Source organism: Nestor notabilis, unplaced genomic scaffold (genome assembly GCF_000696875.1).
Source record: "Nestor notabilis isolate BGI_N333 unplaced genomic scaffold, ASM69687v1 scaffold1364, whole genome shotgun sequence".
NCBI lineage: Eukaryota > Metazoa > Chordata > Aves > Psittaciformes > Psittacidae > Nestor > Nestor notabilis.
In genome coordinates this window covers 37477-56830 of record NW_009926120.1, presented here as the reverse complement: position 1 = coordinate 56830, position 19354 = coordinate 37477, and the positions used below count along the sequence as shown (strand labels likewise).

General features: G+C 44.4%; 1 protein-coding gene across 1 annotated transcript in view; it reads right to left on the bottom strand.

The window, feature by feature from the left end:
* The window catches only part of SHISA6 (shisa family member 6), a gene marked incomplete at its 5' end in the record, with an annotated part of 170187 nt that extends 151300 nt beyond the window's left edge, over nt 1–18887 (bottom strand). The window contains one exon of the mRNA XM_010013394.1: nt 18792–18887. Coding sequence (XP_010011696.1) covers nt 18792–18887 — 96 coding nt within the window. The remainder of the gene's footprint in view (nt 1–18791) is intronic.
* Between the last annotated feature and the right edge of the window lie 467 nt (nt 18888–19354).

Genomic DNA, 19354 nt, shown 5'->3' with positions numbered 1-19354 from the left:
CAGAGATGGTGCAGCAGCTTTACCATCTGGATCTTTAGCATCGTTATCATCTGAGGGTGCTTGAGGCACTCTCAGAGTCCTACAGCTGTGAGGACAACTGCTCCAAGGTTAATCTCTGCCCCTCAGCAGTACCTGTGGCAGGGCCCGCCTCCTTTCCCTGTCCCCTCCCCCAGCCACTACATAAGACTCCTCAAGGAAAGATAAATCAAGATTTGACAGAATCCTTCAAAGTGTGATGAGAAAAGAGACTTTGCCCCAGACATGAAGCCAAAGTCAAGTTTTTGTACCCAGCTTTTGGTGTGGATGTAATCAACACACGTCCTGCTCTCCATGGGATGGTTAATAGGAGAGTAACAGACAGGAGCAAATACTGGCCCTTTTTAGCACTCTTTTACAGCTCCTTCTGTTAGCTGAAATGCTGCAGTGTATCATTATCTGTCGATTGCAGTCTTTTGCCCAGTTTTTGCTCTTGCCCAGTCAGCACTCATCTCCAAGACAATTTGAATTAATTGTGTGAAGGATTTCACAAGACCGGAATACTCAGACACATTCAACTGAAATCAAGACAGAGGGGGTCCGATTCTGATCTCACACAGTTTGATGTGGGCAAAGCTGCAAACAACTAATGGGTTTTTAATTTGCTTTTCACCCCAAGTGGGGTAACCCCAACATCTATACCTCTTTGTGCCACATTTTATCAGCAGAGCATGTACGTGACGGATGCCATTTGTTGGGTTTTTCTTGAAGATCTTTCTTTGTCCTCTAAGGATATTCTGTACCTTCCTTACAAACATAAGATTCCTCCCATTTGTATTGTAATTTCTGGTTTCATGCCCACTGTTGTTTATACTTCTTGCTTGTAATAATGAAGCATGTACTGAGGATTAAATCAGGCTTCCCAGACGACCACAGCCAGGACAACTGTTCATCCCTTGCTCAGATACTGGTACTACATGTGACTGCCTCCTGGACCTTGCTGTTCTCCATGGCTTTTCAACAGAGTTGGTGGAGGTGTGGAATACTTATTAGCTAACTCTGTTGACATTAAGTGGATGTTATCCAGATCTACTGACTAAATACAAGTATGACTATTAATTGTTTCTTTCCCCAAGGAACAGAGTCTTGTCAAACCAAATGCCACTTTCTCAACTAACATCTTGCCAGCTGCCCTGAGCACAAGAAACAGTCTCCTTATCTTTTTGATGATCGTAATAATGATAATAATGATGACAACAACAACAACAATAATAGCAACAATAACAACAACAATGAATAATGTCTTTCTTTGAATACAGTCTTATGGCTCACAAGTAAGAAGGGATGCAGTTTGCTGGAGCTCTCCATTTGGCAAGCAGAATGATGAAATCAAAGGTAAGGATGTCGCACCTGCATTGTACTGGCAGCTTCACCTATCAATTGGTATTTGCCTCCTGTGTTTGGATTCACCCAGTATCATGAGAATCAAAGAGATTCCCAGTCCCAGCCCTACCACTGAACTGTACAACTGTGTGTAAATACCCTAACTCTTCCATGTCTGTCCTCCTACATATAAAGGGGAAAATCAGACTAGCTTTTGCGCAGCTATATGAACTTTCCATGTGAACTTTATATGAACTGAAATGCAGGGAAGTTAGATGCCAGCTTTGTATATAAATTGTTAGTAGTATCAGCTTGCTTTCTCCTTCTTTCTTCCTCCTACCCCTCAGTTACACAGCATCACACTGTCCTCAAAGTTCACACACTTGACGGGAAAACAAAGCCAATTTTCCCACTGAGTTTCAGCATAGATCAGAGGCTACAGCAGCTTCTTTAGCATGAGCAGATAATAAGGGAAGTCTCAAAGTTCAAATAATTCATATTTGTAATTTAAAAACTTACCAGACTAAATCTCAAGTTTGAAGAAAAAAATTGGAGCAAAACCCAAGCTATTAAAGCAGAGCAAATTGTTACTAATTTAATTAAAGTCTATTTCCTTGACTCTTACTTCTTTCTCTTGCACAGCAGGTTGGGATGTAGGTTGTGGAGGTTTTTTTTAAGGAGTAAAATTAAGATTTCCTAAATATTTTCCTGCCTAGAATTTGCATTTCAACCCACTCTGTGCACCATGGAGTTGATTTAAAACACTTACACTGAGCCACTCTTTGTGGATTGCACTCTTTTCCAGATGCTCCCAGACACAACCCTGGATAGAGCTTCCTCTGCTGCTGCCTCTCGAGCCACTCTCCTGGAAAGCAGGCTAAATTGAAGCAGTCGTGCAGAGAGGTATTTTCTCAGATATTCATAAATTGTTGTGGTTCCTTTTCCACCATGGGGGCTGTTGAAGCCCTTCAGGTGAGTGTATAATGAAATGCAGACTCCCTGTACTCACTGTGCGAGGGAAGGAACAAATTCAGATTCCTTTTGTACTTTCCTAGATAATAACTCTTTTGTTTTAACTAAGCTCTCACTTTCAGGGGTGATTAGATGCTTTGGCTGAATGAATCCTATTATTTAAAGCTTTTCCTGCCTGCTTCTCAGGGTGTATTCTGACTCATGTACCTATTTTCATGTAGACGTTAGAAAAAAGGTGGTTTTTTTTCCCCCTTTTAAAAATAGCAGCAAGCAAGTTTTTGGACCAAGCCTTATCTGTGTGTACGGCCAGTCATTGGTGCCCAGCTTAGCAAAAAGAATGAATGCTAGAAGGCCCTTGTTAATGCTTGCTGATGATGTTTGATTGCTGCATAAGAGGCTGCAATGGAAATATGGATCCTAACTATGACATTTTCAGGCCTGTAAGTAATAGAAGATGCATTCTAAATCAAAAAGATACAGCCAAAACATAGCAGTGCATTCCCACACATCACAGAATCACAGAGTGGTTTGGGTTGGAAGGTACCTTGAAGCTCACCCAGTTCCAACCCCCTGCCATGAGCAGGGACACCTTCCACTAGCCCAGGTTGCTCAAGCTTGAGCTCGAGAATACGATGTGCTGGCCCAAGTGGAAAAGAAAACGATTTTTTTCTTCCAGGGAAATAGGTGCTGGGATCCAACTGATCAGATCATGGCAAGGGAGGAGGCTGTAGTCACAGTTAAACCAGGAGCAGTGTGCCAGTCTCTCTAAATACCACTAATGTATGTGCATAGGATGCACTTATTATTGAGTTCCCCATGTACTACACACCCACATACTCAATGTGAAGCCATTATCTTGGTGACATTCTCCCAGTCCAGCCTACGCTCCCATTTAACTTGGTGCTCCCTGGCCAAGAGAAGTTTTAAATTCCTTAGTCTCCCAGCAAGCTAATGATCTCTTAGAGCATGATCCAGTATCTTCTTGACATATCTTTCTTGAACCCATAACATTCAAGACTCAGCTGCAAAACCAGCCACGTAAACCTAGAGTCAACATCCAAAAAGATCTATTAAAGAAGAAGCCAGATATAGAGAATGGGGAGGGAGAAGGAATGGGAGCAGTGATTTGTGTTCCCCTGGTTGAGGGGATTTATCTGCATTTCTAGTTGATAAAAGACATTCATTGATTCACGTTTTTTTATGGCTGCACACAGAGCTATTTCTGGCTGGAAGGAGACACTCTTAAATGGAATGAGTCAGACCAGACCTGTTATGTCACCCTGGGACCCTGTAAGGTTTGTTAATAGCTCTGAAGAAATCAAGTTGCTTCACAAGACTATTTTCTCCTCAGACATCAAAAGGAGAGGGAAAGCACAGGAATTCTGAAGGCTGGAAATGATTTTTTTTACATGGTCCTTTGCATTTGACAAATAGCAACAGGATAATCAAAAAGCTTTGCTCTTCATGAGACAATTCTATAGAATTCTCAGCAGGATTTATCAGTCCAGCTAAACATAATCTCTAGAGACATGGCTCTTAGCTAACGAAGGCCTAACAGGTCATAGCTCCTCAATTCCTATGATTTCTTCCAGATTAACTTCACAAATCAAAAGATTGTACTGAGAGAGTTTTATAGGAAGGGAAGTCTGTATTTTTTCTCTTAAAAAATATATTGAAAACCATTTCTTTCACCAAATCCTTTTTCCTTACAAAGGCACCTGTTTCCCACCCAGGGATAAGGCTCTTTATTATATTGCACTGGAAACAAAACTGGTTTAAGTTAGTTTGTCTTCAGTGGAGCTTTGAGTCCAGTGTTTTATGTTCCCTTTCTCCATCATGGAGCCCTGCCAGGTGAAACCTGAAGGAGGCAAAGGCTCATGTGACACATGCTGGTGGCTCTGCCCAAGGAGACATGATGATAACTCATGGGATGGAGGCCAGCCAAGGTGGTCCAAAGTACAAGGGACATAGTACTTTGTACAGGACTTAATGCCCTGTGCCTTCATCCCTCTGACAGCATTTCCACATTCAGTTTGGAAAGGGAATTGGATAGTTTTAAACTGAGACGTCTGTATGCTTTGTTTTTCACCCGAAGACCAAAAATATCTGTTGAAAATGTTGACAAATTGAAAGCATTTGTCATTTCTGCTTCTGTTTCCTTGGTGACACACAAAAAAAGAGAGAAGTATTTCCAACTAAGACAAACCTGCAGCTCCTGTCCAGTTGGCCCTTGCTATCACCCCCCTGGTTCAAAGCAGGAGCCTGTAAAATGGGTCTCCCCCTCATCTACAAAACTGGATCCTCTTTGCCCTTTTGTACTACCTGGAGTCATGGTTTAAGCTGGTAAGACAAATGTATGGGCCTCATCCTATTTAGAAAGTGATAGATATGCTTTGTTGTCATGTCAGCCTTTGCCAGGGAAAAATCATCACTTTCAGTAGTGATGATGGGACATACTCTGTTGTTTCCTCCAACCTGTTTTTTAGGTGTTGACGTCTCGAACATTCAGAGCTCCTGGACATCAGAGGAGCCTATCAAGGGGCTCAGCTCTGCATTAGAGATATGCAAAGCAGAAGCCTGGGTTTCTTCTGAACTTTCCTCGCACTGGGTGGTGAGACTAATTTAGCAGCATATGGTTTGTAAAACTGCATGCAGCCCCAGCATGATGCCAGTAGCTGGCTTAAGGTGTGGGGAGGTGTAGAAGTACAGGCATGTTTCAGACAAATCTGCCTCCAGCCACTTTCGCAGAGTCATCTTTTGAAAGAAAAAGCATGCCAGAACAAAAAAAGATGTGAAGTGGGCACCCCTGAAGCCTCTGCTGCCATGGAGCCTGTGGGCTTGGTGAACCTTCTTTGTAGGACAAGCTACTGGTCCAAGTGTTTGAGTCCTCCCTCTCTGTACCAGAAAAAGAGTGCGGGTGTATTTGGAGACAGCCACCCTTTTGTGAGAGTGGCTCATGTTGGCATATGCCAACATGAGATAAAGAAATCTCATCTCCTGAGTGCTCTGGCATCAGCACACTCCTAAGCCCCATCCTCTGCATGGCTGTAGCCTTCTGGCTCCCCATCAGGAACTCTGCTTGCACATAGCAACCAGCTCAATCAGTGAAGACTTACCCTAAAACACCTGAGAATCCTTAAAGTCAAGAAATTACTGTGGCAAATCAAGGATCAGTACAAGCTGAAAGGGTCACTTTTCAGCTTGCTCCCTGCCATGCCTGTCTCAAGCCAGCACAGGATCCGTGGGAACACACAGGGAACCAATTTGGGTTTAAAGCATTCTGAGTTTGTTTTCATCCAACTTGAATTCTCTGATCTGGCTCACAGTGTGGTCACACCAGTGCTTGTGCTTGTGCAAAGGAAGATACATTGAGAGGAAGGGAATGAACAAGCAGGGAAAAATGTCTCTTCTAGCTGTAGTTTTAGGGGATGTCATTTTAAACTACACTTAAACTCCCGGGTTTTAGCACTGAATCTACCCATGACCAGTCTCCAACCTCTTGCCTTTGTGCTGGTATCATCCTTTAGTTTACACATGATTTTCCCTCCCAGGTATTCAGCCATCGCTGTGATGCAGGATGATCCCATGTCTCCCAGTCTTCCTTTTCTGGCCAGTACAAGGTAACTCAAGCCTCATCACACCCAGCAGGACAACTCTTCCCCAGAAACCCCTCTTTGCAGCACAGGTTTGTGCCTGCTCCAAGATGAATTAACCTTCCTTGAACAGAGTAGACAAAGAGAACCCCATTTCTGGTACACTCTGAAAGTCACCTCAGCTGTGTACTGTGATCACATCTAATGCCTCAGTCCAAGGTAGATAGAGTCACTGCATCTCTTTCTCCCACTCGGTCTCAAGCTTATTTCTATCAAACTACCTTTCTGATCCATGCTTCACGTTTGATCCATGTTTGAGCCCCGTTCCTGTCTCTCCTTCCCCAACTTCAAAATGAATTCCATTTTATTTGATGGTTTTCCTGGGAAATACTGGTGCAGGGAATGCTGTGGAAATGGTAAGAATGAACCATTCTTACCATTTACCATTACCAATCTTAACTCTGTTAAGATTGCCATCCCCACTTCAGTGTCTTTTGTGCAGTACCGCCTGGATATTTCAAGGTACTTCCGTCTTATCTGCATATGAAACCAGCAGCTCTGAAAGGCTTATTTAGAAAACTCCAACAGCAGCTATCTCCTTTGTTTTCACTTGCTCTATACAAATCCTTATTCATGTCTAAGGGGTGCATGCTCTGTAATGAGCATGATCGTGACAGTGTACAGCACCCTTGACAGCAAGAGGAAGAGCTCTTTTCTGTGGCAGGGTGAAAGGAGATGCATAGGGGGCCATGGACGTGCTGTCCCAGTGGCTTCCTGCCACATGCTAGCTGTGGCTGCCTACATCTTTCACTCACTGCCAGGCTCTGCATTGCTGCTGCTTGCACATGAAGAACTCCAAAGGACTACCAGCCACTTCAGGAATGTGGAGAAATAAGAACTGAAGCTTAAGCAGGTTGAGGAACCCTAAGAAGAAAGGCTGAGGTGTCACTGAGCATCAAGGCTGTGTCCTCTTATCAGAGTCCAGAGGCCACAATGCAGCAGCAAGGGTCAGATATGGGTCCCCACCTCGTGCCATCCACAGCATGGGGTTGGCTTTTCAGTTGCGACCCAACCTCTCCCCATGCAGTTGATGATTGGTTCTCACTCCCCTTAGTTGGGGTGCCCTATTTTTCACTCAGGTCATACCAAACTGGGATGAACTGAGGGTATTTCTGGTGCTCTATGGGTACACAGCACTGACTGCTTTACAAGATGAACCCCTTCCCTGGATGCTTACAGGACAGCATGAACTCACAGAGGTTTCCTGTGGTCCCAATAACTGTGAGGCACTTAAGCCTCAGACCTGAATTACTTTCCTCACTCCTAACACTTACAGTAACTTTGCCTATCTCACTAACTGCAAAAGCACCGTGATGTGTGTTTCGTGTCCTGCACAATCTTGATCTCAAAGATCCATGGGCTAATATTCACACTGAGTCAAAAAGCATTTCTTGCTCTGTTCTGAATTCAGCATTTTTAATTTAGTGCCTTTCAGTTGCCGTACTGAGTGGATGAGGAGGGCTCACCAGCTACCTTGTCTGTCCCAAATCTACTTTGCAAACTTTCATCTCGCAGCACAGACACTTCACCAGGCACTTTTAAAGCCTTTATTCATTTTATACCTCCTAAGACGAACCTCAGGTTATTCTTATCACCTATATTTAAACTGCCTCTATTTTTATTTCCTGGTTTAAAATGAATATGAGGACATGCCTTATATAGACTGTACACTCTTGGTATCTGAGTGTATCTTAAATTAATAACAGTAACGTATACTTTGGAATAAAACTTGTGGTACATTTTATACAATAGAGGCAGAGTGATGACATAAGAAGAATAGATAAGAGTACAGTACCTTAATAAAATCCTGAAGGGCTCTGTTTCCAAAGAGGAATCTGTGAGTCGTGTGCACAGATGTGGCCACACATAAAGAGCAGATCTGATCAGAAATATGAGTGTGTAGGATGAGGGTTTTTACTCAGCAGATCTGCATCTCACTGCCTGCACTAACACCTTCCCTGTCGCAGCCGGGAAGGCAAGCCCCCAAGCTCAATCTGTCTCATGCATTGATCACAGAATCCGAACATACTCCCACTAGCAAAATCCAGTTGGAGTCCTCGAGTCAGGGATCCATTTTCATCCTGACCATAAACTCCTCTAATTCATTCCTTGTCTGGTGGGGCGGAAGGCACATTGGGAAAGCAAACCCTTTGTTTTCTCAAGGGGCACTATGGCATGGTCTGCATTGGCATGTTTATTTTCTGCAGCAGATCCAAGCCAGTGCCATTGAAATCAATTAAAAACTACGAGCCATTGGCAGAAAGTGGGCTTGGAATCAGCTCTTTAGTTGAGGAACTAAGCTGTCATCCAGAAACTGTATGTCAGCTGTATGAGTTACTGGCAAAAAAACAGTTTCTCTTTTCATTCACTTGAATTAGGACTATCCAAGAGTCAGAAAAACTGTCATAAAGAGATCTGCTCCCGGTCGAAGGCTTCCTGCTCCACACTTCTTGTTGCTATGGGCATTGTCTCATCATCTGAAACACTGCTTTCTGTTCTGTGGCTACTAATATAGGAGAGTCAGTGAAAGAGAGGTGTTGCTTGCTTTTCACCCGTCAGACAGAAAACTCTGAGGCTGGAGGTTTAATATACCCTCCAATCTCAGAAACTGCCACAGACCTGCATTCCGGCAGCTTTCCTCCATGACAGCAGCATCCCCAAGGCACTGCATGGAAATGATGCCCTGGTCCAGGAAAACCTTTTGAGAAATTATTGTAATTGCCTTCATACAAGAAAATAAGGGCACACAGCTACAAACAGTGATAGTAGGCATCTGTTTTAGGAGTGTGGTAGCCACTGGGTGAGGGACCCCAGGACCCTGGGGCATTTTAAAGCCACAACCTGACGACTGTGGATGACAGTGTAAGTTTACTTCAGTTCTGAGAAGAAATGGAGATGTTGCCACAAAGGAAAGTACTGTCCTAGTGACAGACAGGAGCCCAGCAGTGGTAAGGAGCTCAGCCCTCTGAAGGGGTGCTGGCACAGCTGCTGCTCAGTGGGCTCAGTGCAACCCCTCTTCTCCTAACCAGTGTCTATCGTCAGTGCTGTGAGTATATTCTTCCAAACAGATGATAACTTGCTGGCGCCCTAAAGAGAGGCAGGAGGAAGAGTGCAGGGATTGCTTTGGAAAGTCCAAACAAGGAGAAAATGCTCTGCTCATCCTCCAGTCCATAGCCCTCCCTTACTTCCCAGCATAATTTGGTCTTAGTGTTTCTTGGAGAACCTGCTTGCCCTATCACCTGAGAACCTCCCTGTAGCAGCTCATCCCATCTTCAGGAAAATGGCAGATGAAGGATGCCCATTCCTTCTCCTCACATCCTGAGAGGACTGGAGCACTTTGACTCAACTGCCTACCCACTGCTGTGGCAGCAGAAGCAATTCCTGCCATAGGGAACTGTAAATTCATTTCATCCTCAAAGCTGTTACAAAGGACACCGTAGTGCAGCTGATCCCCTTATCTCCTCCCTGCTCCTTGGGAACCCTGCACTTCTTGTGCACAAAGAACAGCAGCAAATTTTGCAGTGCACAGACTTCCCTCTCCCATAAAAATGGTGTGCTACAACCTGATTTCATAACCTAATCCCAACCACAGCAATGCCACTCTGGCAGGCGGGAAATCACTGAGCTCTGTCTCTGCCCGAGTGCACAAAGAGTAACTTAACAATTAGGAATGTCTTCCAGATAAAGCAAGATCTTTCATGTATGTGCCAGAGAGGAACTGCTTGCTGCAGTCCATGGAGAATCCTGGCACATGATGAAGAAGAGAAGCAGGGCAACAGTCATCCTGGTCCTGCTGGTGACCTCAGCTTGTGGCATCAGCATCAAGGAGATACACAGGCTCTCTCCACTGCATAGAGAAGGGTTTTGGTGCCTAGCTGAAAGCCTGACTTCAAGTGAGAGAGGGTAGGAATCATCTGGCTTCACTACAGACCTCTGAAGTGTCCTTGCAGCCCCATGAATGCAAGATTAACGGCTCACTGACAAATGTCACCAGCATTAGTCACTATGAGACTGTCGAAAGGGAAGGAGGTGCTCAATCTACAGGATTTGTCCTGTCCAGGAACAGTAAAGCAACCCTACTTGGATGCAACTGTTGCTCATAGGAGAAGAGAAGGACAGAAAATGTCTGCTTCTGCTGTCTGTGAACCAGCAGAGCAATGCTAACAGCAGCAGGCCTTACACAACAGCAGATTACAGCTCAGCTTCCATTATTTCAGGCAAGGTTAGGTTAAGGGTCCAACACACTAAAAGTTACAGATTTTGTGCTTAGACAAAGAGAATTTTATTATCCTTTTGACTGCAAAACAGCTGCAATAAAAAAGCCCTCATTCTGCTATTTTACTATGCACCTCCTGGAGCATGGACACCAGACCTGTAGCAAAATCATGGCAGTATTAAACAAAACTGACTTTGGAATAACATGAAGAACTCCTCCAGCTGAGGAACAGAACTGGAACTAAATGACTAAAGAACCACAGCTCTGTAAAAGTAGGGCTGGGACAACAAAGTCATGTTGTAAACTGTGAGACTCAGCATTTCTACTTCAATGGATACTGAGCTGTTGCACACCTGTAAAACCAGTACAAGAAGGAATAGGACATCTGGAGCATGTCTCCCTCTGGTTTGTCCCCATTTAGGAATCACAGTTCTCATCTTCAACCTGTGGCCTTTAGACACTACCATAATACAAAATAGCCACAGCCAGGGGCCCACATGCTATCAAGAGATGGAGATTAACCTGTTTCAAAGAGTAGGAAAAGTCAATCAGTAAGCTTAAGTCTGTCTCTCAAGGACTGTCTGTGGTATTGCTTTTGTGGCATTTGTTGTATAAACCCCCTACAATTGTCCACAGTTTGATACTGGCTATTAAAGGATAAACTGAAGCTCCTAAGACCAAATAAATTCCCTGTGAGTGAGTACCATATCTAGAAAGTAAATCTGGAAAGCAAACCTGGGGCCTGTGTCTGCAAAGACACTTCTCTGATAATGAGCCAGTGCTCCTCTCAAGGAACTTTAGAAGATAAACTGTATACTACATACTGGGTTTGCCATAGCAATGGATTTTTGGGCATGCCCAAGCTCTTCATCTGCCAGACTCTGACCACGGAATCCAGTTGTTCCAGTGAGAGTCACAGAGGCTTTGGAATTACAGATCCCTCTGCAAAGTCTCCTATCTGCATCCACAAATCTCCAAATTCCTTCATAATATTCAAATCTCTTATTTATAATTCAGACTGAGCATTGATCTGCTAAAGAAACCGTATGCCAGCTCTACGGCTGATTCTTCATTTCAGTTAAAATCTCTCTTTGGGAAATAACCAGCCTGAGATGCTCAGTGACACTGTAGCAGGCAATCATAAGGGTTTTTTTATGCACCAGTTCTTGACAATAAATATAGACAAAGACATTCTTCAAAGAGAAGTTTGTGGCATGCAGCTGAAGCTCCCTGTTTCATAGATAGCTGGGCTGTAACTGCCAGCTTTTCACCAGCCTTCAGCTCAGTTTTCAAAGGTATCTGCCAAAACATCATGGAGAGTTGACAGACTGTGGGAAAGGGCATCTGATAATAGGCAGGGCTTTTTTCTTCTCCTCTCAGCTACTGTACTTTGTTTTGATACACTGTTAACACAGCAGAAATAAGAGAAGTCTATCCTGGAGTACTGGATTGTTGAAAACCATCCATGGGAACTCAGCACATAGCTGAATGCCTTGGAGTTTGTAGGACAAGGAAGTGGGCAGCAAAATAATTCACTGACCACAGATGGACGAGTTGAGTGATAACTTCTGTGATTCACACTAACATGGAAGTGTAAGGTCCTCAGCAACGGCAGTGGTGAAGGTTAGTCCCAAACACCAGTGCATGCCTGGGTCTGCAAAAGAGGACCACATGCTGAAGTCAAAAGACAGACCTTACACAAAGTGCCAGGTGCAAGTTTAGCTCCAATATTGAGAAAACATAGGAAAGATCCGAGGCAGAAGTTGCTCCCTGTGAGGGTGCTGAGGCTCTGGCACAGGGTGCCCAGAGAAGCTGTGGCTAACTCCACCCTGGCAGGGGTCAAGGCCAGGGTGGACACAGGGGCTTGGAGCACCCTGCTCTAGTGGAAGGTGTCCCTGCCCGTGGCAGGGGTTGGAGCTGGATGAGCTTTGAGATCCCTTCCAACACAAACCATTCTGTGATTATATGAATATTGTATCTTTCAGTACTAGTTGCCAAAACACAATCCCAGCCCGAATGTGCACATGAAGAAAGGCTCAAGGTGGTCTTTCCCTCAGACACAAGACTGTGGGTTTAACTGTCCCTCAGTGAGAAAGAAGAGGCAACCCAGCCTGGCTGCCATCCTTTCTCCCCACCTTACTCCTGTCCATGTCCTCCAGGAAGCACCTTTGATCAGGTCAAGTTAAAAGTGCTATTGATCAGTTGACATGGTGATCTCCAGCTGACAAGTGTCCCTTCACGTGCAAAGTGGGGCTGACTTCTGACTGCAGGAGAAGCTTGCTTTCTTGCTGCAGGAAGCAGTCTCCATTTAATAGCTGGCTATGGAGCAAGTGTGGGCTCCTTGCCACAGGAAGCTTAATCTCCTGGTGTAGCAGTGATCTATGTTCTCCGTGCCCTGCTTGTGGTCATTTCTCTGCTGTTTCCTTAATCAGCTTGAGGAAGGTTCTCAGATTAGCTGCCAATCCTCCTTCTGCTCATTGCTCATAGCGTGGGGAACACCAGTTTAGAAAGCTGTATTCCAAAACAGCCTCTCCAAGTTGTGTTTTAGGCCAGGTTTGTGGCCAGTTTGTCTGAAGGCAGAAGGGCATGAACCCATCACCTCAGTCAATTCAGTGCCCTTTGCAGAAGGTGACACCAGGGATGGATGTGTTTTTGCTCATGTTCACCACATTCCTTGCCTGCAGCTACTGCTGCACAACTGCTGCAGGCATCAGTATGGTTTCCATGACCTCCCATTCTCCTCCCACCCAGCTATTCCGAGGGCTATAAAAAAAGAGGCTGTCCAGACTCTGCTGAGAAATGGACGATCACGTCTAGAGTCGATTAAATAATTCAGAGCGGATTGAAATGACCTACTGCGTCATGGAATCTTTCTGTAAAGCCATGAAGCAGTTCCCATATCCCAGTGATCCTTTTCTCAAGTCAATACAATTAGGTGCCAGAACATGCAACAGTTGGAATTCATCAGGAATCAGAATGCAAGAGATCTTGAGCACACAGACTGTGAGACACCATCAAAACCATTAGGTATTATCTTGGGTGAACATAAAATGATTCATTGGGATGTAGCGGGTTTGGGCTTGACACATCTCCATTGATAGGAAATGTCTAACAAGCGTTTAATGAGAGAAAGGACCCAACATACCTAATTCTTCGTTTTTACATAATCCATTCATGGTGTGTTACAGAGGCAGGGATGAAAAAAATGACCCTTAAACTTCCTTTCCCTTTATTAATGAGAATATCACAAGTGTGGATTACTAATGAAGGGGGAGGCAGTAAATTCCATCTTGGAGCTGATTCCCTGTGTGTTTTGTAGCTGTACTGGGCCAACGCTGGTTGCGATAGATGTAATTCAAGACCCCAAAATAACAAATTAAGGGTATGGAACAGCACTTTGGGAAAGAAAATGGAATGTTAAGTCTGTCAGCCAAGTGACAAGGAACCAGCCACGACAGCAGGGAACCGGGGCAGTGTTGGAGAGAGGAACCAGAATCCTCCAACTGCTAATGATGATTAAAGGCATAAATTTCTTTCCTCCCATTCATCTCTGAATCCTATCTACATGCTAATGGACCAGTAAAGTGCTGGTTCCAGAGCTGATGCTTGTAAAAAGGGTTCAGTTCATGGTCCCCAAAAGGAAGAGTGGTGCGTATAAGGCGGGGATGAGTACAATCTGTGTACAACAGGAGGAAGTGGTATCAGCCAGTATGAATACCCGATCCCGTTTTACCATGTTGTGTCACATTTAGTCTGTTTGCAAAGCTTGAAGCATGTTGAATATTATAAATCCACTGAGGCGTCTGCACAAAGATTAGTTTGCACACAGAGATGTCATTTATAAAATACAGAGCCTGACACAGATATTCTTCAGCTTGCGGAAAACCCAGGAAAGGTGGGAAGAATGTGCAAATGAGGGAACACACTGGTGTGTAGATCAAAACATTTCAGGAAGGATGTGACCTGTTCCTCATATTGACACGGGATGACCCACAGCTCTACCACCATCACCAAGCTTTTCTAAGAGTCGCACAAGCATGAACTTGGCAGTACTGTCTTGAGCAAACAGACATAGCCATGACTCATTTACTCTGTGCTTCCTCTCTCCGTACAGAGGGAAGGCATCACCTTCCAGCAGGAGCAGCAGGGACAAGGTGCTGGAAAATTCTGAAGCTCCCAGGGGAGAAGACAAGAAAGGGGAGCTTCCACCCACCTCAGCTGGCAGAGGCACTGAAGCAGCTTGGGAAGATCTTGGTTGCTAAGTATGATCTATAGCTGTCTTTGTCCTCTTTCATGTTTGCCTTAGGTTCCACTACAGGCAAACCCAAATGTTACACTACCAGATAAAGTAAGATGTTGCTTTACCCCTGGAGCTTGCCTTGCAATAAACCTTACAAAAAAACCCTGCAGCTTCCAAACCTTGACCTGTGTGGCTGCAGCCACCATCCACTTCTCCTGCACCGTGGGCCTGTCTGTCCTCAAAACAAATCATGCACATGCCCTGGGAGGGAAAGGTGATCATTTCCTTAGGTGAGACTGGATTAGGAACAATTTGTCCCTTTTGAATATGTGCCAAAATAAAGCTGATTTGAGGGAGATTGTCAACTGTGAAAAAGCAACAAGTCACCAACATCTGACATCTCACCTTCCCTCTGCCTGCATGCAGATGCTGTGCATCCTTTCAGGTAACACAGAGTGGGATCTTTATTAGAAGGTGGCAAACTATGAAGTTGTATCTGGGGAGTATGATGCCAATTCAGGTGTAAGGATCTGCTAAGGCCATATACCATGCTCCCACACACCAGGCCCATGTGCTCAACCAAAACCAGCTCAGGCTGCCCAGCTGTACCTCACATGAAGGGCTGTACCCTCAAGAGTGTCCTGAGCCACTCTGCAGATATGTGAGGTACAACTGTGCTGCAGGTTAGGGAAAACAGATCCAGGCAGGTAAATCCCACACTCAAGCTGTAAATCTTGCCATATCTGCAACGAGCACCACAAGATGAAAAGTGGGTAGCTTTTATTGCTCAGTCACCAGGCTGGCTTCTCCACACCAACACCACCTTCACGTTGCCCACACTGCAGGATGCTGGTACAGCTCCACAGATGCCAGCAGCAACGTAGTCAGGCTTTAACAGCCACATCACACTGATACGTGGCTCATTTTAGCTCCTGCTTACTGGCACTGCTGGATAACATCCTAGGCGTAAGTTTTAGTGAGATGCTTGAAGAAAAAGAGTCTCCTGCATACAGAGTCATAGAATGGTTTGTGTTGGATTAAACCTTAAAGCTCATCCAGTTCCAACCCATTGCCACAGACAGGTACACCTTCCACTAGAGCAGGTTGCTCCAAGCCCCAATCAACTTGTCCTTGAACACTGCCAGGAATGGAGTATTTACCACTTCTCTGGGCACCCTGTGCAAGTGTCTTACCACCCTCACCATAAAGAACTTCCCTACATCTAGCCTGAACTTCCTCCGTTTAAGTATCAACAAGTGAAGGCAGGATTCATCTGCCTCCCTGTGATGGCTCAATGACCTAGACTCCCCATAACCCCCCTCTTGCTACAGGGGGTGAAGAGGTGCCTAGTACCCATCCAGTGAAGACCCATTTAGAGGTGCCAATGTCTCCCAGGAGTCTTCACATGGAATCGAAGGCTACTACCTCCAAATAAAATGTCAGACTTCCACCTATCTACCATTAGATGAGAATAGCTCTGCTGCCTGTCTCACCATGGAGACTTTCTATGGCCTAAAGACTCTGGGTTCATTCCTAGATCATCATGACAGACCGACAGTGAAATCTTTTACCATGGTTTGAAGAACACACTACGCAGTGACTTTATAGACTTAAATGCCAGGCAGTGATGCATTGCCCAATGGAGTGTCATATAAGAATCATAAATCACAGTCTTGCCGGAGCTTGTGGATGTCAGACATGTGAATATGCTGATTTGGTATCCATGGTAGTTTGGCATGTCTCACATCTTTGTCTTCTGCCCAAAATAGGTCAGCTCTTAAATATTACTCAGCACTTGGAGTTCTGCCACAGCACAGAAGACAGTTGAGAAAACACCAAAAATGTGTCTCCCAATGCAAAGAAATATTGAGATAAACTTCACTGGATTAGTGCAGTCTAAAAGCAGAACCCCCCTCCATGGTGGTGTAACAACAAGGCAGGGCGAGGTTACTTGGCTAATGACAGTTGAGGTGGAGATTCTAACACATGCTCAAGAGCTGAAATAGGACAAAATCTGAGCATGAAGCTGCTCAGCCAAAGCTCAGGACTGTAACCCTTGCTGGAGCACTCATATCTCCTGTCTACACATACAACTGGGTTGCCAGTTCAAAATGAACACAGGAAATCTATTGTGTAATATTTCCAGAAGTAATCAAATGATATAGGGCGCAATCCTAATCACAGAGCCCCAAAGTAATTTGTTGTATCGAAAGTCCCTACTTTCACAGCACAAATGGGCAATCAAATCATAGCACAAAGACAAATCTCCACATTTGCACAAGCAAACAAGGCCATTTGCCTGCCGAACATGTGGAGATGTTAATCACCAAGTCATCATGGTTGGATATGTGAATTTACCATGAAGAAGTTAGAAGTTAACATTATGGTACTGTTCAAATAAAATGTGAATTAAGAGGTAGCTGAAACGTAAATTCAAAGGCCAATTCATTCTTTTATGTCCATAAACAGCCAAGATATAGTTTAATTTCTTCAGGTAATAGAAGCCTTTTATTCCCTTTGGAAAGCACTGTTGGTATATGAACAGTCTGGACTCTCACTGCCCATTCTCCCAACCTTCCCAGGGATAGGAAATGTGCTCTGTGGGGCTTCCAGCAAAATTTCCAGTGGAAAATGTGTGAAAACCACTGGCCCATCTTCAGAACAGAGCCCCTGAGGCTTTTCAGTTATAGAAGGAAAGCAAGTTTTATTCTTAGCTGAGAAGAAACTGGGAGAAGTATATTGCACAGAAAAACTGCTTGAGGATAATTCGAATTGAGACAAAGAGGCAGGTTTTATGGGCCTGCCCGGGGTTATCCATGTGCTTGATGATGGCTATCAGGACAGACAACTCTGTAGACCATACTTCTACTGGGGTACATTTGCTATCTCACCCTAAATACACTGTCAGGCCTGATGTGATATGATGTGACTGTAAGATCCCTTTTGGATGGGGAGGAGGAAGGGAGAGACCTTGTGTGAAATGCCATCCATGAGTCCTTCCTTGAACCATCTTGGTTCCCAGCCCACCTGAAGATTCATGGTGGTTTTCTCTGCTTTCCTTCCACCGGTGCAGTGGCAGGCTGGAATTGCAGGGTATTGCATTACAAGTCCCACGGGTGCTGCCTCAGCCTCAGTAAACTTTATTTAAGCACACACAGACATACACAGACAATATACATAGATTTGTTTCTTCTCTGACAGTTCTACAGGACCGACACTGCTCTGGATGACACTTTGGAGACTTGGAAAAAGTGCAGGAAATGTAGGGGAAAAAAGACAGGTCTTTTAATAATTTGTGAGTCATGGTCATCCACAGGAACAACACGGGTGCATTCAACCAGGCGAGCACATGGACACATCTCCACATACAGTACATCGTGTCTATATAAGTATCTCCACATACATTGCATCTATATAAATGTACAACAGTCTCAGAAGTCAGCAGGACACAGAACCAGACGAGGACTGGCATGGCACATGCTTTGCACTCCCCGTGTCGCAAACCCACTGCCAGAGCACCACTGTGACTCGGTCAGGGTGTGAACAGAAAGATGCTCCAAACACAGTCTCACTGTACACTATAAAAAACTCACCAAATAGGCAACAACGTCAGAAAACGAACATTGAGCTGGGGTTCTGGTGACCAGCTACTTTTGAGTCAGCTCTCACAGCTTCTGTGTCACCACAACTCCTGGGTTATATGGTTACTTGTCTAATAGAGCTACAACTGTCTCTCAACATATATTTTATATACAGTATATATACACAGAACATACACAGAGAAGTATATGTATATTTTTGTGGTTTCATGTTTGTACATTATATCACAGATTATATGAACACATAAAATATATGTTTTAGGACCTAAAAAGAAATAATTTTATAAAATATTCATTATACCCCTCCCCCCCAACAAAAAAGAAAAGCTCAGAAGTCAAACAAAAGAAATACAGAAATGCACTCTTCAAGTGCTGACTGCCTGCCTTTGGACAGCATGACATCCTTCCCTTTCCTTTGAGAAGTACAACAGCACAATGGTGGTTTGCAACCATGCACTCAGGAAAACACAAAGCAGTATAAATTGTTGAACTGCAAAGTCAGAGTGGAGCCTGGAGCCTGGCTGCCTGACTCGACACTCTCCCACCATCTCCCTTGCTAGGATTTAAAAGGTTCTGCCAGGAGCACAGTATTTTACCCGCAGCAATATTTGCTAGGCTAAATCTACTGACTGCAGTCCAACACTGTTATCTCCCAGTGCTCAGAACCCAGCTTCTAAGTTAGAGCTTTTTCTTTTTTTTATTATTTATTTAAAACAATCTTTTTATTTAGCAAAAAATTGTTTCCACTGTACCCTTCGTGTGTCCTCTTCCTAACGTGACAAACCCGGAGGAGATGAAATTATGGAGATCTGGCCCTCCACTTCGATAAATATCCTTTCCATAGGGACCTGCCAAGGAAAAGAAAACAAAGAAATCGTTATTTAGTGTGTGCGTATCTATATATACATATATGCTACACAGCCTTGATGTCACCCTCAGAGTACCAAGGCCCCACCACATGGTTCCATTATTAATGGCAAGCAGAGGGTATAACAGAATATAACGCCTATAGTAGCATCAAAATCTTAATCCTTTATTGGCAAAGATTTACAATTGCATATTTAGATAACTGCCAAGGACTGAACCAATGCTGGGAGGGGAATTACTAACATGCCAAACCAAACACTCCCATCACTGGGAATTCTGATCATCACTGGCTTGGATGCAGGTTTCCCAGGAGCAGCACTCCCAAGAGCTGGTCTCACTCAAATCTTCAGGACATAAGGTGGCTCTGATCCTTCCTTATTCCAGCCATACCCCTGACAGCAGCCATGTGCCATTGGCAGACATCTGATCTCAGCACAAAAGCAAAGGT